This window comes from Trichosurus vulpecula, chromosome 4 (genome assembly GCF_011100635.1).
Source record: "Trichosurus vulpecula isolate mTriVul1 chromosome 4, mTriVul1.pri, whole genome shotgun sequence".
NCBI lineage: Eukaryota > Metazoa > Chordata > Mammalia > Diprotodontia > Phalangeridae > Trichosurus > Trichosurus vulpecula.
Window position 1 is genome coordinate 373361753 of NC_050576.1, and position 20705 is coordinate 373382457.

The following is a 20705-nucleotide window of genomic DNA, read 5'->3' on the forward strand; positions in this document are numbered from 1 at the left end:
CAAAAGAGACAGTATGATCTAATGGAAATAGCAAAGTTGGATTTTTTTCTAGCCTTCATAGCTCAATCATTATGGAATCTACATAGAAAAAGTCAATAAACCTTTTGATGCCTCAGTTTTCCAATCTGGAAAATGAAGATAATACCATCTTTCCTCTAACTAAACAATTCAGAGAAGATAAAAAGGATGAATCACATGAATCCTACAAAGAAATCTGAGTTTCTTAGGAATATATAGAAGGGGAGTTAAGTGTACCTTTAAATAAGAAAAGTAAATTATTAACATTTGTGAAATTAGGTAATTTATTTTTAGTGACATTAAAAATAAAATGGTAGGTCAGCAAATAAAATTAAAAAGAAGCTTAAAGAAATTCACTGTTCTTTGGCCAACTCTTAAAATTGCATAATGAAAAAAAATTTTCAGCATTGAAATGAGACATATCTAGCATTTGCATGGTAACTTGAGGTTTGCAAAGTGCCTTAGAAATATTATTTCACTTTATCTGCATAACGCCCCTGGGAGACAGACACTATTATTATGCAGAAACCAAGGCAGTCCAAAGCAGTTAAGTGATTTGCCCATAATCACACAGCTAAGTAAATGTCTGAGGCAGGATCTGAACTCAGGTTTTCCTGAACTGAGGTTCAGTTCTCTAGCTACTGAGTTACCTGGTTGCCCAAGCAAGTACCTTTTATGCTTTTCTTTAGGTTCATAAAAAGACTATTTATTAGACCTAGTTACATAATTTCATATTCTATCCAAAGTCCCTGTTTTCTTGTGAATGATAAAATTTTAAAAAGATGTACAGAACTTTAAGTTAATTTGACAGCAAGATGCTTATGATACCATAGGAAGATGAAAATCCATGTTTTTTAAGATGTGAGATTCAATGTCTCTTAATAGTCCACTTCAGTGTTTCAAAATCTATATTGTCAAGAAATTCTCACTTACATTTCATACTTACTAGCTTTGAGGTCAGGTTCCTTATGAGTAAAACAAGGATAATTCCCATAAGAACCTGCTTCACGGGGTTGTTAACCTCAGTCTCCTCCTCTATAAAATAAAGGCTATGGACTGGATGATTCCTAAGATCCATTATAGCGCTAAATCTATGATCCTTATAGGGCCATCACTGGTCTTCTTGACCTATGTCTTGCCACTGAACTCCAATGACTCCTCCAATGGAGGAGAGAGGCTGGTGACTTTGCACAGCTCTGACTCGCTTAAAGCCAATTCACTTGTAAGTCAAGACATCACCCTCCTGATGTCATGGTCCTCTTAGAAAATGAAGGATGGACAACAACAACATATGATCCTATGAAATACTATGTAAATGTGAATTACCATTATTATTTAATGCTGTAGCTTAGCCTCTTTTCTTTTTGTTTCAGGTTTATGGTCATTCCTGTCACTTTTCACTTGTAATAACCAGCATTGCAATAGATGGGATTTTCTAGCAGTCTATACTACAGTGAGATGAGCAGAAGTTGTGAGCACTCTATGCTTAGAAAACTCAAAAACCCACGTGAGATGTTTGTTTGTCTCAAGCCTTCAGAAGAAAGAGTTTTAGAAAGTCACTTTGCAATCAACATATTTATAGTCTTTCAATCATCAAGGGGTAGTGGAATGACCATAAAGTCCAGCTCTATAACACATAGATAGCATCTCTCTTATCTTGGGGAAACAGGGTAGTAGTTCATCAGTCACTTTCCAAAAATTTTTAGGACTTTATAATCTGTTTTAAACTAGACCTCTGAGGTGGGGGAATGGTTTCAGCTTTTATTCTGGGAATATGCTGGTAGCTTAAGACTAGAGACAACTTGAGATTTACTTCTGAGACTACTTCTTCAAACCTAAGTATTGTATTAATATTTTCCAAGTGTCTAATTTTTTTCAGAACCATATTTAGCTTCGTACATTTCAAATAACACTTTATTTTTTTTTTAAATCTGTCATTCCTTATAGACTTCTGCAGCTTTCTGCTTCCTTCCTCCCTCCCTCCCCATGTGAGTTTAGGGGAAAGATTTTATCTTTTTTTTGCTTTTCTAAAGTCAGAGAAATAGCTTTAACTTTGTATTTTTATGAGGTCTCTACTCAAATATATTGACACTATATTAGACTGGTTACTAGATTGGAGATTTGTGTTTGGTAAAGTGCTATGTTTCTAAAAAACAAACATTCAATTTAGAGCTGAAGCTGTACAAATGTGCTGAAAGAATTCTGAAGATAAAAATCCGATCCTATCATCCTATGCAGTGTTGTCCTTCACTTGGACAGCTTTGTTAAGTTAATCTTCTGTTGGCTGGAAAACTCAATCAGAGCATCCAATTTCCCAAGGCTGGCATACAAAGACAAAAGCGAGACAATTCCTGTTTTCAATTCCTGCCTCACCTCTTGTAAAACCTCGAGTTTCTTTCTGGAAGTATTAACTACAAAAAAGTTTTTCTTGATATTCCCCCCACCCCCACCTCTTTAAAATTACATAGTATAACTTTGTACTTGTTAATCTGTGTACACATTGTATCCCCTCAGTAGAATGCAAACTCATTGAGGAGGGGGAATTTCATTTTTGTCTTTGTATCCCAAGTATTCTGCATATAGTAGGTGCTTAATAAGTGTCTGTTGAACTGAAAATTTTACTCTAAAATTTTTAATCATTTCTGACACATTCTTCAGAACTATGTTAGAGTTATAGAGTCTATATTTAATTAAAAAGATCTTCTGGCAAGTATCATGTGCAAGGCACTGTTCTAGTCACCAACAGTACAAAGACAAAAAAAGAAATAGTGTTATCTGTCAAGGAACTTACATTTTTTATAGTACCTGAGCAGAAATAAGTATCACTACGTGATTACCTTACAGATTTTACAAGTACTTTAATGCTTTACTTCATTTATCTATTAGAGTTAAATATCTGTTTAAAAAATGACACAAAGTGAATCTTTCATCCACTAAGGTTTCCAGAACTTTTTCTGCCACAAATTGTTCATTCATGTATCTATAATTTGTGGAATGGTTTTTTTCTTTTCAGATGCAACACTCTTATTTTCAGTCTAAAGAAACTACTGTTTCTTTAGGCACTTCCTTCAGTTTACCAAAGTTATGTTGAATGATAATATTCTGATAGTGGTGCCACCAATAGTTCTATCCACATTCTGGGGTCATTTGAAACTGAAGGAGTATGAGTCTGTCCATTCTACTTTATAATTTGTGTGACATTATAAGTTCTATTGAGCCTCTACCTGATGTGTGTTTGTTTCAGACATTTATTGATAACGACCTTTAGTTAATGATCTTCCAAAAGAATTCACCAATAGGGTATAAATATGGTACCACTTGGCTGCCAATGGGGACTTTTTCAAAATGGGGTGGCCATCACCTATAAAACCCTGTGACATTCTCCCCTCTTTTTCAGAGAGTTCAATTCCTAATTGTCATTCTACCCTAACTTCTGCCCTCATCTTAGAGGACTTTAAGATATATGTTGATATTACCTCGAATGCCCTAACTTCATAGTTCTTCCATCTATTCAGCTCTGTTCCTCTAGTCCAGCTTACATCCAAACAGAGCTGTACAAACCTAGTATCCATAAGTGTTCTACTTCCTTATTCAAGAACTCTGAAGTGACCAAGGGATCCATTTGTAAAAATGCTGGCTCAAATATAGACTGTGGCCATAAGCAAATAAAGTAATTCACATCAAACCTAAAGCTTTAGTGTAACCAAAAAAACCCCCACTGATTCTACCTGTTAGGCACAAGTATAATGTTTTTCAATGAAAGTGTTGTGAAAAACATAATTGAAAGCCTTATATAGATAGATAGATACATAGATAGCTTTTCCCTTGTTACATCAGGTTTTTCCTGTTCCTTGTTTTAAAATTTTATCTTGATTAATTAATTAAAATGAAGTAATTTCAATTATTTAATTACTTGGAGGCAGAGAGGTGGAACAGAAGACTAAAAACTACTCCAGCACTAAAAGTCCTGGTCTGTTCTTCAGAGTGGGATGAATATCTCTTTGGTATATACTATTCACATTTCAAAATTCTCTTTCTCCAAAAAGCAGTTTGCTGGAGGTCTTATATAAAGTAGGAATTTGTGGATTCATTGATCTCATTAAAAGATTTAGTTTTTTCTTTTGTTCCTGATATGTTTAAAAATGCCTACTTCAACCTTCAGTAAATAGGTACTATATGCCTACCACGTGTATGGCACTGTCCTAGCCACTATAGGGAGAATACAAAGATGAAATTTTAAAAAGCCTCTGAGTTCAAGGAGCTTATAATTTGGTAAGGGAGATGAGAAAAATAAATAAATCATGTATTGTACAAACCCCAGGGTCCGTGTCAGGAGAGATTCACAGGGTTTCCTTTGTTCTACTCTTTCTTCTTTTCCCTGATCTTGGATATTGAAAGGGAATTTATTACAAAGACTTAGAGGAGACCACACAATTCATAGGGATGAGGGGTAAAATATGGTAACTGATGAAAAACATGAACATTTTGTAGTTTACATAGACATGTATAATTGAATTCTGGTCCTCCACCAGTTACTGGACATTTGCCTGGTCAAAATCAGATAATACAGTTTAGTAAAAAGATCCCCTTAACTGGGGTTAAAAGACCTCTATTTGAGAACTGGCTCTGCTACCAGATCTGTTTCCTCCTCTGTAAAATGAGAGAGCTGGATTTGAGTAACTGTTGGGGGTTGGAATCATAGCTCTGACACTTACTAGCTCTATAGCCTTGGACGAATCACTCCATCTTTCTTGAGCTCAGTCTCCTTACCTATAAAATGATGATATTGAACTAGATAATTTCTAGGGTCCCTTTCCACCCCTAAGTCCTAGGATCCCTTTGAACTTAGACTGGATGACTTTGGAAGTTTCCTTCTTCTTCTTGATCTAGGCCTTCACAGCATCTAGATGATCTGTAAAGTCCCTACTAATTCCAAAAGTCTGTGATTTTATTCTAATAGAATTCAGTGCAATGACTGTATCAACTAAACTCCCTTTAGGTCATTTCACCAAAATGTCACCACCCCTACAATTATTTCAATGGATAGTTTGGTCAATTTGATCTCAGATGAATACTTAATTTTTTGACATATGGCTAAAAATATCTGATTTAAATAATTTTGAATGACCATTTTGATGATGTGGAATTTTACAGGGTAACTATAAGAGTTATGGAAAAACATTAAATATTTTTTTTTAATCCATGGTGCTCTGCTCAGTGCTATGAAAAGAACTAAAAATATTTTTCTCCACGGGATGGGGATGGTTTGGCTCAAATGATTTCCCTTAAGTATTTTTTTTTTAAAGTTAACTACTTACTTTAGCATTGAGAGGACACACAGACAGGGCACTCGTGAAAAGCAGGTCTTCATTTCGCCACTGGCTACAGCGGGTAATACAACGCACCATATTTATGAGTAAAATCCCTAGTACAGTAGCAGCAATGAGTTTCTTAAAGAAAAGAGAAATGTGTTAAATTTCACTAATAAATCCACCACTGTCCACTGTATTACAATTCTGGGATAATACCTTTTTCTTAGTATGTTTGCTTAGTATTCCGAATCCATATGTTAGAAGCACGCAGTATCCAACACTAGGGAGGTAGATGACTCTTTCAGCAACAACAAATCCTACTCTGAAGAACAGGTTACTTGCAGGAAGAAATGGGATAATGAGAAATCCCAATCCCAAAGTGAGTATTCTAGAAATTAAAGAACAGTAAAATGGCTATACTTAAGCTTCAGAAAAAAATATGCATTTTTGATACAACTTAGAAGTATTAAATCAACCAGTTTTGAAGACTACTTTCATACCATCATCAGAAAAACTATACAAAGACAATTATCATCAGTGGGAGTTTAATTTGGTGATGAAAAGAAAGAATAAGAGATACTATTTTTTTTAAAGTCATGGTAGACTTTTATTTTGTTCAGAACTTGAAACCTTATCTTCTGTGGTATAAATAAAACAATATATTATCATATCTGTTCTCCTTTTTTCTCCCTGTCAAAAGGATAGTAGAATAAATGTACATTGCCAGCTTGTAAGATTACATATTGTTTGGATGACCAGGAGAATATATGATACTATTACAATTACTAATATAATATGTTATGAATAATTACTTTTACTAATCACTAATCACTTATTTGCTAACTTTACTAATTTACTAAATTTATTAATTTTACCCATTTACTAATTACTATTACTAATATAATATTTTATATTACTATTAACCAATGATATTAGGACCATGCAACTTGGAACACTATGTCCACCAATAACTTAGATCAAATTATTTTACTTACCATATAAGATAGCAAATTAGTATATAAGAAATGTATAGATGAAGCTTTACTCATTAGCATAGCATCATGATACTCAAAGCCCCCTCATCCAACCCCTTCTTTATAGGTGAGGAAATCGTGGGCTAAAGAGGTTAAGTGATTTCCCCGAGGTGGCACTAAAATGGAAGAGGTACCTGTTTGTGATTCCATATTGATTTTCCTTCCACTGTACTCTAACATACCCAAAATACTTTTTGATGGTGGAATGTTTTCTACTAATAGTCTGGGAAGATTACTTTCACACATATGATACTGAAGTTTGCAAATCCTACTACTGTAATAAATTATGTAAAATTGTGTCCATTTATGTAGGCTTATCTTATACCATCTGAGTACAGAATAATCTCAATAAAAATGTTACCTAATTAAGTGTTGTGGGTTTAAATAGAAATAATTATTTTAGAAACTTTACTAAAAATACTTTATATAGTCATAGCTTTATTTTAAGGATTACATGAATATGAGTGAAAATGCGTTTTGCTTCATGTCTTTCTTTGATGGGGGGCTGTCACCTTCCATGACCTGAAGCAAAGAGAGTGTTGGTCACTCAAATATAGTTGTAGAAATAGGCTACTGTTTCTGAGAGAGATGATTACAAACAGTAAATAGAAACAGAGTGATTAATAAGTTAGATCAAATGTGAGGCCTTCTTTTATGGACCCTATTCTTATGATACTTACAAAAACCAATCCCACTTCACATGTAAAAATGACTACATGAGGACAAGAGTTTGTTTTTCTTTAAAACTACAACCAATTTAAAATCACTGGCAAAGTCAGAACTTAATTTATTTTGAGGGACTAATAATTTAATGACAATAAAAAAGACTTTTGCTTACAGGAGGATGTAAACCTACTTTTCTTTTTCACAAAACACAATTTTTTTTCCAATTATTTTCTCAATAACCTTTTTAGCAGTGAAGAATAATCTCTTTGGGACAGCAGTTTATTTTGTATCAAACCATGATGACAGAAAGAATCACCACAGCTTTCATAAGGGTGTTTTTTTTTTTAAAAAGGAGAATTGTGAAATGATGGCCACAACATACATCAATTACACTCTCTGTTCTGACCACAAATTACTCTTTACCACCTATGGTGTTAAGGATCTCAAAATGCCACTTCATGGGGATTTTAAAAAAATAAAGCAGCCATCCATACCTCCTCCTCCAAGTTTGCATCCCACTAGTCATTGCTGATGATGGGCCCAAACTGGGATGAAACTGTAGTAATCGCCATGAATATTTATTTAAAACATGTATTTCTGGATATTGTTTCCACTGAATCATTAAAATGATCAGTACTGATTTTAGCAAAATACTGTTGACTCAACCTAGTGTAGAGTTTAAAATTCAGCACTGCCTCTTACCTTCTCTTATGGCTGTCTTCAGAGCATAGAGCTTGGCATATTAGGCCAATTAGGCAGAACCAAAGTGCCGCTAGTGCAATTATTCTCCAGTCACTGACTGACTTAATAAGGGGTATGCAGCCCATTGACCAATCAAAACACAGCCACCAGGGACACAGCAGCAACCATGCATTCAATGAATAGTAGTAATTATAGTTTATAGCCTGTCAGTCAAAAAGAAAACAAACATTTATTTGATACTGAACTTAAAAAAATAAATCCTACCTTCACTTTGAGGTTTTTAAGATGTTTCTTGTTAAAAATTAAAAAAAAAGTCAGGTGAAATAAAATCGAGAAGGTTTTGTTTGGGGCATGGGACAGTAGTTTGTAATCTGGCAAAACTACACCGAGATTTCAACAAATAAAATGCAGCAAACCCATTTAAAAGCACCAGAATAAAAAGCCAATTTGTTTTAACCTGAGGTCAAACCATATCCCCACGTACACAGTGACATATACTGTCTGTAACATAAAAAGTCAATAGTGGGGGTGTCACTCTAGTTCCCTGTAATGGAATTCTAGTATAGTTTCCTAAATGCTCCTTGCTGTGTATAGCACAGATAAAACCTACCATTTGACCACCTTCTTCTTGGCCTTTATAAAAAATACAGCAAGTCCAAATAATTTTTAAAGGGTCTTCATGTTATTGTTGGATAAAACTAATGTCTCTTGCCAACTAATACCAATCCACAATATTCCTCAATGAAGGTATGGTAGGAGGATTAAGAGCAATAAAAATCCATAAGACAGGAAGAAAATCTTAATTTTTAAAAGAAAGAATAACTTTTTTCCTTCTGTCACAAAGGAGAAATGAAAAATAGCTGCCTCTTACCCTAACTCCTGGTGCCAAGAACCAGCTTTAATCTTAGAATAATCATCAATCTTAAAAAATAAGCACTAACTATGCTATCTAAGGTAGGTCTAAAGGACTCACAACCAATGAAGAAACAGGAATCTTTTTGAAACAAAGAAATCCAAATGGCGAGACTCTAGACTCACTCTGACAAATATGCTCTCTGCAAAGGAGGCTGGATTGTCAACTTCAGTAAAGGCTGGTGGCCCAGTGCCCATAATTCTCCAGCGTATGTAAAGTATTGTTGCCCCTCCAGAGAACAGGAGAGTCATTCTGAAGAGAAGGCCCCCATTCTTAAGCCATCCAATGTTCTAAAAGGAAAAAAAGTGCAAAGATACTGACATTGATTACAGTGGTAGCCAAGTAGAATGGTGCAGCTAAGTATACCAGCAAAGCAATTGTGCCTTTACTCTGATGCATTTTAACAACTAGATTATTTTAAAATGCAAAAATCACATGAAATATAATGAAAATGGATTTTTAATCTGCTGTGGTGCTTAACATTTTGGATGTCTTGCCTAAAGAGAACATATATGTACTCACCTCTAATGATTTGTCTTTATGCCGTACCTTTTGAACAATTTCTAAAACATTTAATTTGCTTATCACGAGGGCATCAAACACAGCATTTAAACCCTATAAAAATATCAAAAATTCTAATTAATGATGGAAAAGCCTTTCTCTGTTTTATACCACTATGCAACTTTATTATTTTGGCAGTCTGGCAGAGCCTATATACCCCTTCTTAAAATAGTATTTTTAAATGTATGAAATAAAATACATAGGATCAAAAAGGAAATTAATTATATTTCAATACACTTATCAAAATATTAAAAAGTGAAAAGGACCCCAGGTTAAGAATTTCTGATTTAGTCCAACCCCATTATTTTACATATAAACAAAAAGTCTGGGGAAGCTAATTGCCAAAGGTCACATAGGTAGTTAAGTGGCAGAACTGGGACTTGAACACAGATCCTCAGATTCCTTATCTGGTGTGTCCTCAATCTCCATTACACTGTTTCACATTCCTACCTCACAATAACCTATTTAGCCCCTTATTTTTAAGATACATACTATTATCTTGGTAGTGCAGAGGTAAAGTACTTTACTCAGGTAAAGAGGCTACAACATACACATGATTATCAGTGAAGAATAAAAGTAGTAAGTGTAACATCATCTCTGAATTATTTGGGTCTCTCCATTATGGGACTTTACGCCAGAGAAAGTGAGAGCACATGAATAACTAATAGTAGTTCGAAGTTACTAGTAAAAAGAAGGAAGATAGTTCTAGGAGGTGTTGAACACTGGAAACATTGTTCGGGGCTGTGTTAACTGGACTAAATTATCTTATAAATTACTTTCCCCAGAAATGCACAGATCCTTGTCACTCTCAATAAGACATCTACAAAATGACTATGTAAGACATGCTTTGAATTACAAAATTCCCTTAGAATTTAGTTACAGTCTATGCATTCATCACAAAATTTTTGTTTTGTGTTTTTACCTTCTAAGAAATTGATTTCCCCCCTTTGCTACTTCCCTTGAACTTTATTTCTGCTTTTCTATTTTTACCCTTGAACCTTAGATCCTGCTATCTCTAGATAGTGGTTGAGGGGCTCTGGTCATACAGTTTAAGCTACAAGAGATTTCCTAGAGTTTTAAGATGGAAGTTTTCTGCTCAAATTCACCCAGATTTATAACTAAATATCCAACTTTTATTAAAAGAAATCTCCTTATTAAAATGGCTAAACAGGCAAATTTTAAACAAACAAATGGATAGAATGCTGAACTTGGAATCAGGAAGACTTGAGTTCAAATCCTATCTCAAATAATTAACTGAGCCACCTTGGGCAAATAATTTTACCTATCTTACTCTTAGTTTCTTCATCTGTAAATTGGGAATACTAATAGAATTTATCTTACATAGTTTTTGTGAGACTCAAATGAGACAACATATGTAGGGAACCTTGCAAATCTTAAAGTACTACATAGCTACTAGCTGTTATTATTAAATGTGTATATTTACACTAATTATTACTTTTTTGCATGTAACGATTTAATACAAAGATTCTGATGAGAATATGCTAATTTCACTTACTCTCAATCTTAACTTGCTATCAAACTTCTCTTGGCTTTAACTGCTATGTCAATGCCATGGTTTGGTTCAGAGCCTTCTACTGGAGCTAGCCAGGTCCTACCTCTTTCTCATTCCTCTAGCTCTACCCCTTTCCAAAGCCATAGCCCTCTCTTCAATATCACAAGGCAGAAAATGCCAGAAAGGGGATGAGGGGCAGAAGAAAGATGCTTCTTCCCCTGGTGCCTTTAACTCCATTATTTCTTTTTGTTTTTAAAGAACCAGGGGAGGCTTTTCCTCACTTTACTCTCAGAGATTCCCAAAGTGGGCAATATCATCCCCTGGGGGTGCTGGACTGATCCAAGGGGACAGTAGCAGCCTTGGGTGCAATTGGGGGGTGCTGAATAAAAATAAGGGGGCAGTAGAAGCATAAGGGAAGAAGATAAGAAAATTTTGAAAAAGTGTTCATACGTGTCTCATCTGTTGTGTAACAGAGTTAAAGTTGTAGTGATTCATTATTTTCCAAATAAACACACAAAATGCCAGTTACAACCAATCAATGGTCAAGTTTGCCAACAGGTCTTAACAGCAGGTATTTTGGCTGGTGAGCATGTGGTACATTGTTGGGAAATCCAGAAAGCACTGGCAGGAATGTGTGTATGCAATGACTTGTTTACAATACAATAATATACAGTTACATGGCACAATAGCGTGTCATCAAAATTTCAAGGCAGGAAAAACCCCACAAATTTACAATAAATTGTTAAATTTAAGATATTATTTTTAAAAATTACATATTGTTGAAATGATGCAACTTTTTTTTTTTCAAAAACCATTAAAGAAAGTAAATTTCTGGGGGGATGCCGAGTAATTTTTTTTAAAGGGGGCAGTAAGCCAAATAAGTTCTAGTTGCTGTAGAAGAAGAGTGTAGCAGTCCTTCTCTCCCCAAATCTTACTTCTAGCTGGGTATGTATTATGTAGTTTAACCTATTTAGAATACTTATTTAGCTTTTTAAAAAAAATTTCTGCCAGGTTTCCTTAACAGCACTTAGAAACTGGCTTCTTTTATTACTTGGTTGAGCCTGAAAGAGTTCTTAAAGAACTCAGTATCAATCACAATACCTTCTACAGTGTCTTACACACAGTAATTAGTCAATGATTATCTGTTAATAGCTCACATTTATACAGTGCTTACTATGGGCTAGGTACTGTGCTAAGCTCTTTGTAATGACTTCATTTGATCTTCACAACAACTCTGGGAGGTAGGTGTTATTATTATCCTCATTTTACAGGTGAGGAAACTAAGGCAAACAAAGGTTAAGTGACTTGCCCAGAGTCACACAGCTAGTAAGTGTCTGAGGCTGGATTTGAACTCAGGTCTTCCTAACTGCAGGCCCAGTGCTCTATTGACTGTACCACTCAGCTGCCTGTTAAATGGATAATTAAAGAGATGGTAAAACTGAAAACAAAACTAAAACAGCAAATTACACAAGGAATAAGCTAATTTCACCACTACCAGGAAAAAACTTTTCAATTACACTTCACATACTTCAACATTAATCTTTTTCGCATAAAATTTATGATAATTCTTATATTAGCCTCACAACTGTGAGGTAGGAACTATATGCTATTTTTATTCCCACTTTACAGATTTGAAACTGAGGTTCAAAGAGGATAAATGACTTGTGCTTATGGTCATATAACCAGTGTCGGGATTTGAAGCCTAAGTCTTCTTGTTTCTAGATGTGACTATGTATGTAATGCTGACGCTACACACTCACTCAGGTTATACAAATCTTATCATTTAGGATAGTAGATTTTAATAATTCAAATGATAGTTTTCATTTTTTAAAAACACTGCTTGCTACAAGTAGTTAAAATTATTAAAGGTATTTTTCAGGTTGAATTTTCTCTAAGTAACTGAAAATTTAAGCTAGTAGCTATATTTCCTCCCCAAAATACACCTATAAATAATTTTCAAAAATGCTTTGATAGTGTATTTTGAATATGGCATACAAGGCAATTTACATTTTCTAAATTAAGGTCAGTGAATTTATAGCATGTCTAGATTGATCAAAACCCTCTGAAAACAAAAATATCCTTTTAAGCAATATTGTTATAGTTCAGCAATATTGTACAAAATCCCATTTTAAGCAACATTATTGTAGATTCTTTTCTAGGTACTAAGCTGAGAGCTACACAACTTACTTAAACTTTATAAAGACTCTTTACGGCACATGACATCTTGGGGACAGAGGACAGTTCTAGTGTCACCTTTACACATTAAAAAAACCAAAAACCTACAGAAGTTTCTCTATGCCCAAAGTCATAGGGCAAAATTCAGTGAGAGAGTCAGCCTTGTCAACTTCTTATTACTCCTAGCTTAAACAAATGAAGTTTCATTGCATCTACCAAATCTAGGAATGAAGATGCTTTTGATGTATTACTGCCACAATAAATATGGGGAAAAAATATCTTAAAGAGTCACTGATTAGTCCCAAAAGTTTTCAGTCCATTAGGCAACAATTGGATTTTCATAGTAGTTCCTCTCTTTTTTCTTGAGACAGTTGTAACGGATCATTGTTATTTTAAAATCTAAACTGTTCTTGTTAGTTATTCTTTACAAATTACAGCTTACAGCCAATTCCCGATCTGAAGTAATTATCATCATCATCACTGGAAGACCACAACTGGTTATTCCAGAAAAAATCGTGGCTTCAAGTGGGCATTCAAATCCAGATACAGATGAGAGAAAGAAAAGCTTTGCATCTCAGAGTGTCATTCAATAAGAAATGGGAAAAGAACATACTGTTGACAAGTATAAATTAAATTGTTTCTCACTAACTGGGGCATGAAGAAACACACTCTCTGAATTGATAGCCCACAATGAATTTGATTGATGGGTATACTCAACACATGTTGCTGAAAGACTTCACCAAAATGCCAGGATAGGTCATAATAATATACATATATGGGCGACTGTGTCACAATGCAGCAGCAACTTGAGTGAGAGTTCAAACAACTGGCAGATGTATATGACTAATCAGAGTTCGGTTTCTATTTCAGAGACCTTACCAGTACCGTGATCCCTTGTTCTTTGCACAGCATAGCAATGGCACTCAAAAGAATACTCAGAAGCACCCAGAATGTAGAAAACTGAGTTCCTTCCTTGTTACCTGTCAATTAAGATAAATTATAAAAGTTATTCAGTGCAGTTCAAAGATTTATCACAATGAGGAATGATAAAACAAACCCTAGACATTTACCTTGGGTAAATACTGTTCAAGAAATTTCTGTCAGTCTTTGGGAGGCAAGTGAAGTAGAAAGAACACCAAATTTGGAGTCAGGTGATACCACCTTTTTACTTGTTACCTGCATGTCTTGGGACAAATCACTTCATCTAATTAAGTCTAATTTCCCACTCTGTAAAATAAAGGGGTTTGATCACTAGGGTTTCTTCCAGGTCTATGGTCTAAGTTTCTTCTCTTAGTTTTTATTTCTTAGTAGAAATACTACACATAAGCATATACCTATTATATGTCATTTCCCTTCTGCAATCCATGATCTAACTAAACTGGCCACCTTTGCTGCTCCTCACACTCCATTTCCCATCACTGTGCCATTGTACAATAATGTTTTTCCTCCTCCTCTCCACTTTATAAAGAATCTTCTACTTCCTTCAAGACTTAGCTTAAGTGTTATCTTTTATGCAAGGTGTTTCCTAATTCCTATAATTGCTATTGTCTTCCCTGCCTAAACTAACTTGAATTTATATATATATATATATATATATATATACATATATATATATATATATATATACATATATATATATATATATATGCATATATATGTGTGTGTGTGTGTATACAGATATACATAGATATGTATATGTATCTTTGTCTCACACACACACACATACAGGCTGTCTCCCACAATAGAATGTAAGCTCCCTGAGAACAGTTTTTGTCATTTTCATCATCATATTTTTAATACCTAGATGGTGCTTGACACATAGTGGGTACTAAATAAATGATTGTTGATTGATACCCATAATTAACTAGAATTAACCCTCCTGCTAATGTTGATTTCTACTCCTCAGGTTCTGATATTCTTAGCATGTGCTCAAAAACATATTCAGGAAGCAAGCAAAACTAGCCCTGGCAACAAAGTCTCCTTCCATGAGACTTGAAAGTTGGCAACCCGTCTCTTTCCAAGATATCAGTCACCCAACAGGTTATTCTGACATATCACATCAAGGAACTCCTACTGTGATCTCTGGGGGTCCATCTGGTGTTAAGGCGATTCCTGTAGGAAGTTGTTCCTGCCACCATGATGGGAATGCTAAGAATCTATCCTACACCCCTGCTGAGCTGGCACCAGGGTTTCTCACCACTAGAGGGGTGACTGGATGCATGAAGGGTTGCAGGGGTAACTTCACAAAACTTTTTGGAGTAGCTTTAGACAGTATATAGAAGGTTTTCTTTCCTCTCCCCTACAATCAGGACACCATCTAGGGGTAGAGAAAAGGATACTGAATGGATACTTCCTTTGAAGAGGGGTATGGTCCCAGTCTCTAAATAGTATATATAACTATGTACAGGAACACTGCTTATCAGAAAAATGTAAAATTCAGTATTATGTGTATTACAATCCTGCAGTGCCTTACCACTGCAAAATGTACTAGGAATATCATATGGGGAAAAGACACATCTTTAGTTCTCCTACAACTCTGTTCCAAATCTGAGACGACTGAAATAGAAAGAATACTACGCTGTTAGAGGAGGAAATGAGTGGCTAAATAATCAAACAGTCTGGGTACAAGAGGCAGACAGAACACAGTGACATAAAAGGCCTTGTGATGGCAGAAGAGCAAGATGGAATCTTTTAAGGCTAATACACTGTCTTGACATAGCTCTTACATCCTGAATACTCAGAGAAGGCACTCTAGCCTCCAAATTATGCTATGTTTAACTGAGTTGAGATACTCTACCTAGTTGCATGACATGAATTTGTCCTCGGTGGAGGACAAATACCCTGGACCCCACAAAATCAGGACTTTTCATACACAATAAGCAGGCTGGACTCTTGGAATTAGCTGGTACCCACTTAAAGCCTGCAGGCCTGGACCCAACAGCACAGTTACTGTGCTCTGAACAAGTTCTTAGTCACTAGAGGGCCTCAATTCTAAGCAGTTGGACAGACTTGGTAGATATGTATAAGCTAATATTCATCTCTCTGAGAGATTTCTATGTACCATAAACTCCAAGGCTAGAAGTACACAGAAGACAGTGTGGAGATGAAACAAGTGTATGTGGCTCTTAAAACTATTTCAGGAATTGTCATAAAGCCAACTTTTCCATAATTCCAGAAAAGCCTTAGCAGTTTGAGGTCAATGCTTTCAAGATGTCATATTTTTTTTAAATGGGTATAATATTATAGGAAAGAGAATAGGAATTGAACCTGTGAGTTCATTGGTATAAAGAATTCCCAGGTGAGGAAATGCCATCTACCACTAAAAGTTGGCGCCTGCTCTGCAAATTGCTGTAGTCTTCTTAAACAATCGCCTCATACTCTGGAAGGTTAAGTGATTTGCCCAGAGTCTATCAGGGAGAGTTTTAACTCAGCTCTTTCCTGGCTTTGAGGCCTGTCACCGTGTCATCTTTCAGCATCAGATCATGGGCATATGATGTGGTGGTGACATAATGTTCTGAAGCATACCTCATTATTTATGAAGAATAAATGGAGTGAAAACGACATAGGATCTGTGATCCATACTACTCAAGGATGACAAAAACCTCCCACCCATTGCATAAATTTTTCCTTTGGCATACATGACAATTATCCATTTTCTGTTTGCATATTTCCATTCTCAAGGAACTTTGGACTTCATAAAGCAAGCTATTCTTGGGGCAGCTAAGGGGTCCAGTGTGATAGATAGTGTGCTGGCCAAGAGTCAGGAAGACTCCTCTTTTTGAGCTCAAATGCAGTCTCAGACACTTACTAGCTGTGTGACCCCGGGCAAGTCACTTAACTCTGTTTGCCTCAGTTTCCTCATTTATAAAAATAGGAGATGGCAAACCACTCCAGTACCTTTATCAAGAAAACTCCAAATGTGTTCATAGTCAGACACAACTGAAAACAACTGAACAACAACACAATTCTATTTTTAGATGTTTTTATTTAATAGAGTTCATCCTGAAGCTGAAATTTGCTTCTTGGAAACTTCTACTTACTGGCTCTAGTTCTACTTTCTGGGGCAACCTAGAATGTATGTTTCCCTTTTTAAAAGGGTGGACTAAGAACTATCTGACAACAACTAGCATACATTCCAATTGCAGAAAAGTGTAATTCTGATGCCTCATTGTAGGTAGAAAGTAATCCAGTGTTGTCAAAGGCCATTTCAGTAGAGCACAATCACTGGCAAGTTCTATCAAGTTAGAAAGATTTTGAGTAGGAACGTGTCTGTTGTTCAAGGATCAGTCTATAGAAATACGGAAAGACTCACCACCAGAAGACTGGTGCCCAGCTGTTTGGTTTTTTTTTTTTTTTTGCAATAATGACCCAAAAGTACAGCCTCGTGTCTCTGCATTATGTGGAGGTCTCTTTGCTTCCATGTGGATAATGACAGAGTTAGAAAAGGGGCACAAAGTGCTAGGAATCATGAAGTTTTTAGACCATCTACAAACATTAATTTCAATGTTGCTACTCTACAGATGATCTCTATCCAATGATCAAGGAGTTGGCACACTGAAAGAAAAACTAAACTGACACTCTCACTACCAATAAAACCAGAACCTACAAAGAAATTTTAAAATGCTATAAAGAATTTGACAAGGTCCTCCACCCTATGCCAAGGATATACCTTAATAATCAGCGACTTCATTTCAAAGCCTCTGGTTGTTTTTTTTTTTAATTTTTTTTACTATTATATTGAGTATCAATTAAGCTCTCAGAATGTCCATTATATAGCTGGACTAACTCCTTTCCCAGTCTCATTTGTACTTCATTCTGGCTTTCATGCTAATTCTAGCATGTAAGTAATCACTGATGTGGCCAACTTTCATCCTTCCATTACTCTTTGAGTCAACTACCATTTTGATTCTTCCAAGATCATGGTACTGTATGATTCTTCACATATACATCACCAAGACAAGAGTAGTATTGAATCTCAGAATTATTTTCCCAGAGGCAGCTAGGTGGTGCAACGGATAAAGCACTGAACTTGGAGTCAAGAAAATCGAAGTTCAAATCAGGCTTTAGACACTAGCTATGTGACTCTGGGTGGCTCACTTAACTTGTCTGCCTTAATTTCCTAATCTGTAAACTGGGGAATAATAATGGTACCTACCTGTTATGATTGTCGTGAAGATCAAAGGAGATATTTATAAAGTGCTTTATAAACATTAAAGCAATATATAAATACTAGCTATTGCTAAGGGGGGACTTTTGCAGCAATGAATGGCTTAGGATTGCTGAAAGCAATATATAGCTTTCCAAATATGATCTAGGACATCTTCTTTTGCAATTCTGGGTTGAACTGATTGTCCACAGGTGGTGAAACACATTTTTCAACATATTTTTTTCTATCGCTCTCTCTCTTAGCTGGCTAAAATGCAAAGCTAATTTATCATCTATTGAATAAACTTAGGTATTCTTTGTTCTCAATTTTAAAAATAGTTGGCTTTAAGATATATCTATATCTTTAGAAAACTAAATTAAATTGCTTTTTGTTTGTGAGTGGCCCACACTTTTCCAATTTTTTCTCCATAAGCCAATAGCCTTTAATCAAAAAGAATAAGTTCCTAGTCTATGAATTAAAAACAGGCCTAGCTGAATTCCTATACTTCTCTCAATATTCCTCAAACATCAATCCCTAAATCATAAATTTCCATTTCACCCTTCCCATCTTCTGTCCTTCTGGAAGAGATTCACTGGGAAGTTTATGTTATTTGTATTCCAATGATTGTATTTCCATGTTTAAATAAATCCATGTTTGACCATCCTACTAAAGCAATGGCAACATTCATTCAATAAGCATTTATTAGGCACTGTGCTATAGTATATTTTATTTACACCAACTATTTCATAATGGTATCATCTTTAGTTTCATCTAATCTGTTTGAGAAAAAAAAGTCAAATTTACAAAGGTTCTACCCATTATATCACCTAGAATCATGGGAACAGAAGCTAAATCTATTGACTCTTAGGTTAGACCTTCCATTCCTGGAAAGGCAATGCTGCTTTACAATATATGAAAATCCTATTTTTACTTTATCTATTAATGCAATTACTAATAATGCAAATCTGTTTTTCTTCTTTTAATACAAATCTGTTTTTCTTCTTTTAATGCAAATCTGTTTTGAGTAGAAGTGCAAATGTGCATTTAGAAAAATAATTTCTTTCATTTCTTAATATAAATATGAATTATCAAGTAGTAGTAATGTTAACTGAATGCAACAGAAATTATTCCATTTAGAGAGAGACATGTTCTCTTTCTACTTCATGTGCTTTCAAAATTATCTTTCTTAAGAGAGGAATTCCCAAGCTACAGAATTTTACTTCTGTGTACACTTAAATCATTAGAAACATTTCAGGACTTTATCTCTGCTCTGAGTCATCTTCTTCCAACTCAGCCTATTAAAGTGCAGGTTCTACTGGCCCAGTAGAAAAGGAAAAAAACCAAGCCAATATTCTCCTTCTTGAAAGCAAACTATTGACCAATTGCTCTCTGATCCTTAAAAGGATATTTTCCTCAGGTATATTTAATTTAGAAGTCCTGGCAAATTTCCAGTTTATGATTCAATGCTTAAAAAATGGAGCCACTCTTAGAAAATGGTCATGGGTTGGGTTTAATGTGGGAAAATGTCAGTATTCAAGTAGACTGAGGTAAAGGGTAATAGAGAGGGAGAACACAGGGGAAAAAACAGCATCAAGGTACTTTTCAGTTTTAACACCTACAAGTGCCAACAGATGTGATCAATTCATTGTAACATGTGCCCCTGATTTGGCATTGCTTTCCATTGGGAAGTTCTTTCAGAAAAAGTATCACATTGTACAAGATACCCTTCTCCACCAATATATGGTTGGCACCTATGCCAAGTTGAAACTGGCACATCATATTGTAAGTGGGAATGATGCCACCCCAACAGATGGCTGTGACTGTATAAATGCCAAAGAAACACAATGAGCATCAGATTCTTGTTCAAAAAGTTGGAACAGTCCAAGTAGTGCTTCCAAGCCTACAGTGAAGGGAACTGGATATTGCTATTCTCATTCAGTGCAGGATCATTTGGGGAAATGCAAGCGATACTGCAACCCAAAGCAATTTGCAGAGTGAAGACAATGTCCATGTGAATATCAGTACCAAAAAATCTATGACAATAAAGGACAAAAACCTAAAAATTTCCCTAAAAATCTAAAAACTCCGTGTACATGTTTAGTTTTTAAGAGCTTCAAGATCAAAAGAAATAGATAACTAACCAAGAAAGGGAAATAGGGGGAAGTAATATATTGGGAGTGACAGTTGACACACCTTAGCTCATTCTATATTAATAGTGTGTCTGAGTGTTGCTGGGTTCAGAATGGATTTTGAGGTCTCTCTAAAGGACTACTTGTTATCTTAGATCATTTTTTAAAAACTGAATGATACAATGATTTAGCAGTGCTGGGAAAAACAAAAGATTAAGAAGAAAAAAAATGCTCAGTCATAAAGAATTCCTCTTCTCCTGAGGTAAATAAATATGTATCTCCTACAATATCTGAGAATATTCATACTTACCTCTAGATAAAACCAGATCCTATCTCACATGCCCAGTAAGTAGAAGTTTTAGACTATTTGCTTAGAAAAGAAACTGGATAATGGATCTGGCCAATTTGATAGTCCAAACATGGAACCATTACATAGAAATGTACAAATGTTTCTATCAAAAAATGAGATTTCAGGACAGATGCAAATATTGAAATGATATTTCATCTAAGCCAATAAAACTTTTTTTCCTTGGGGA

At 35.2% G+C, this 20705-nt stretch overlaps 1 protein-coding gene across 2 annotated transcripts in view; it reads right to left on the reverse strand.

Moving 5' to 3' along the window:
* The window catches only part of TMTC4 (transmembrane O-mannosyltransferase targeting cadherins 4), an 84399-nt gene that overhangs the window by 26566 nt on the left and 37128 nt on the right, over positions 1–20705 (reverse strand). For both annotated transcript variants that reach the window (XM_036753352.1, XM_036753354.1), the window contains exons 6-11: positions 13774–13874; positions 9168–9260; positions 8771–8935; positions 7733–7935; positions 5547–5718; positions 5337–5468 (exon numbers count right to left, since the gene is read on the reverse strand). In XM_036753352.1, coding sequence (XP_036609247.1) covers positions 5337–5468; positions 5547–5718; positions 7733–7935; positions 8771–8935; positions 9168–9260; positions 13774–13874 — 866 coding nt within the window. The remainder of the gene's footprint in view (positions 1–5336; positions 5469–5546; positions 5719–7732; positions 7936–8770; positions 8936–9167; positions 9261–13773; positions 13875–20705) is intronic.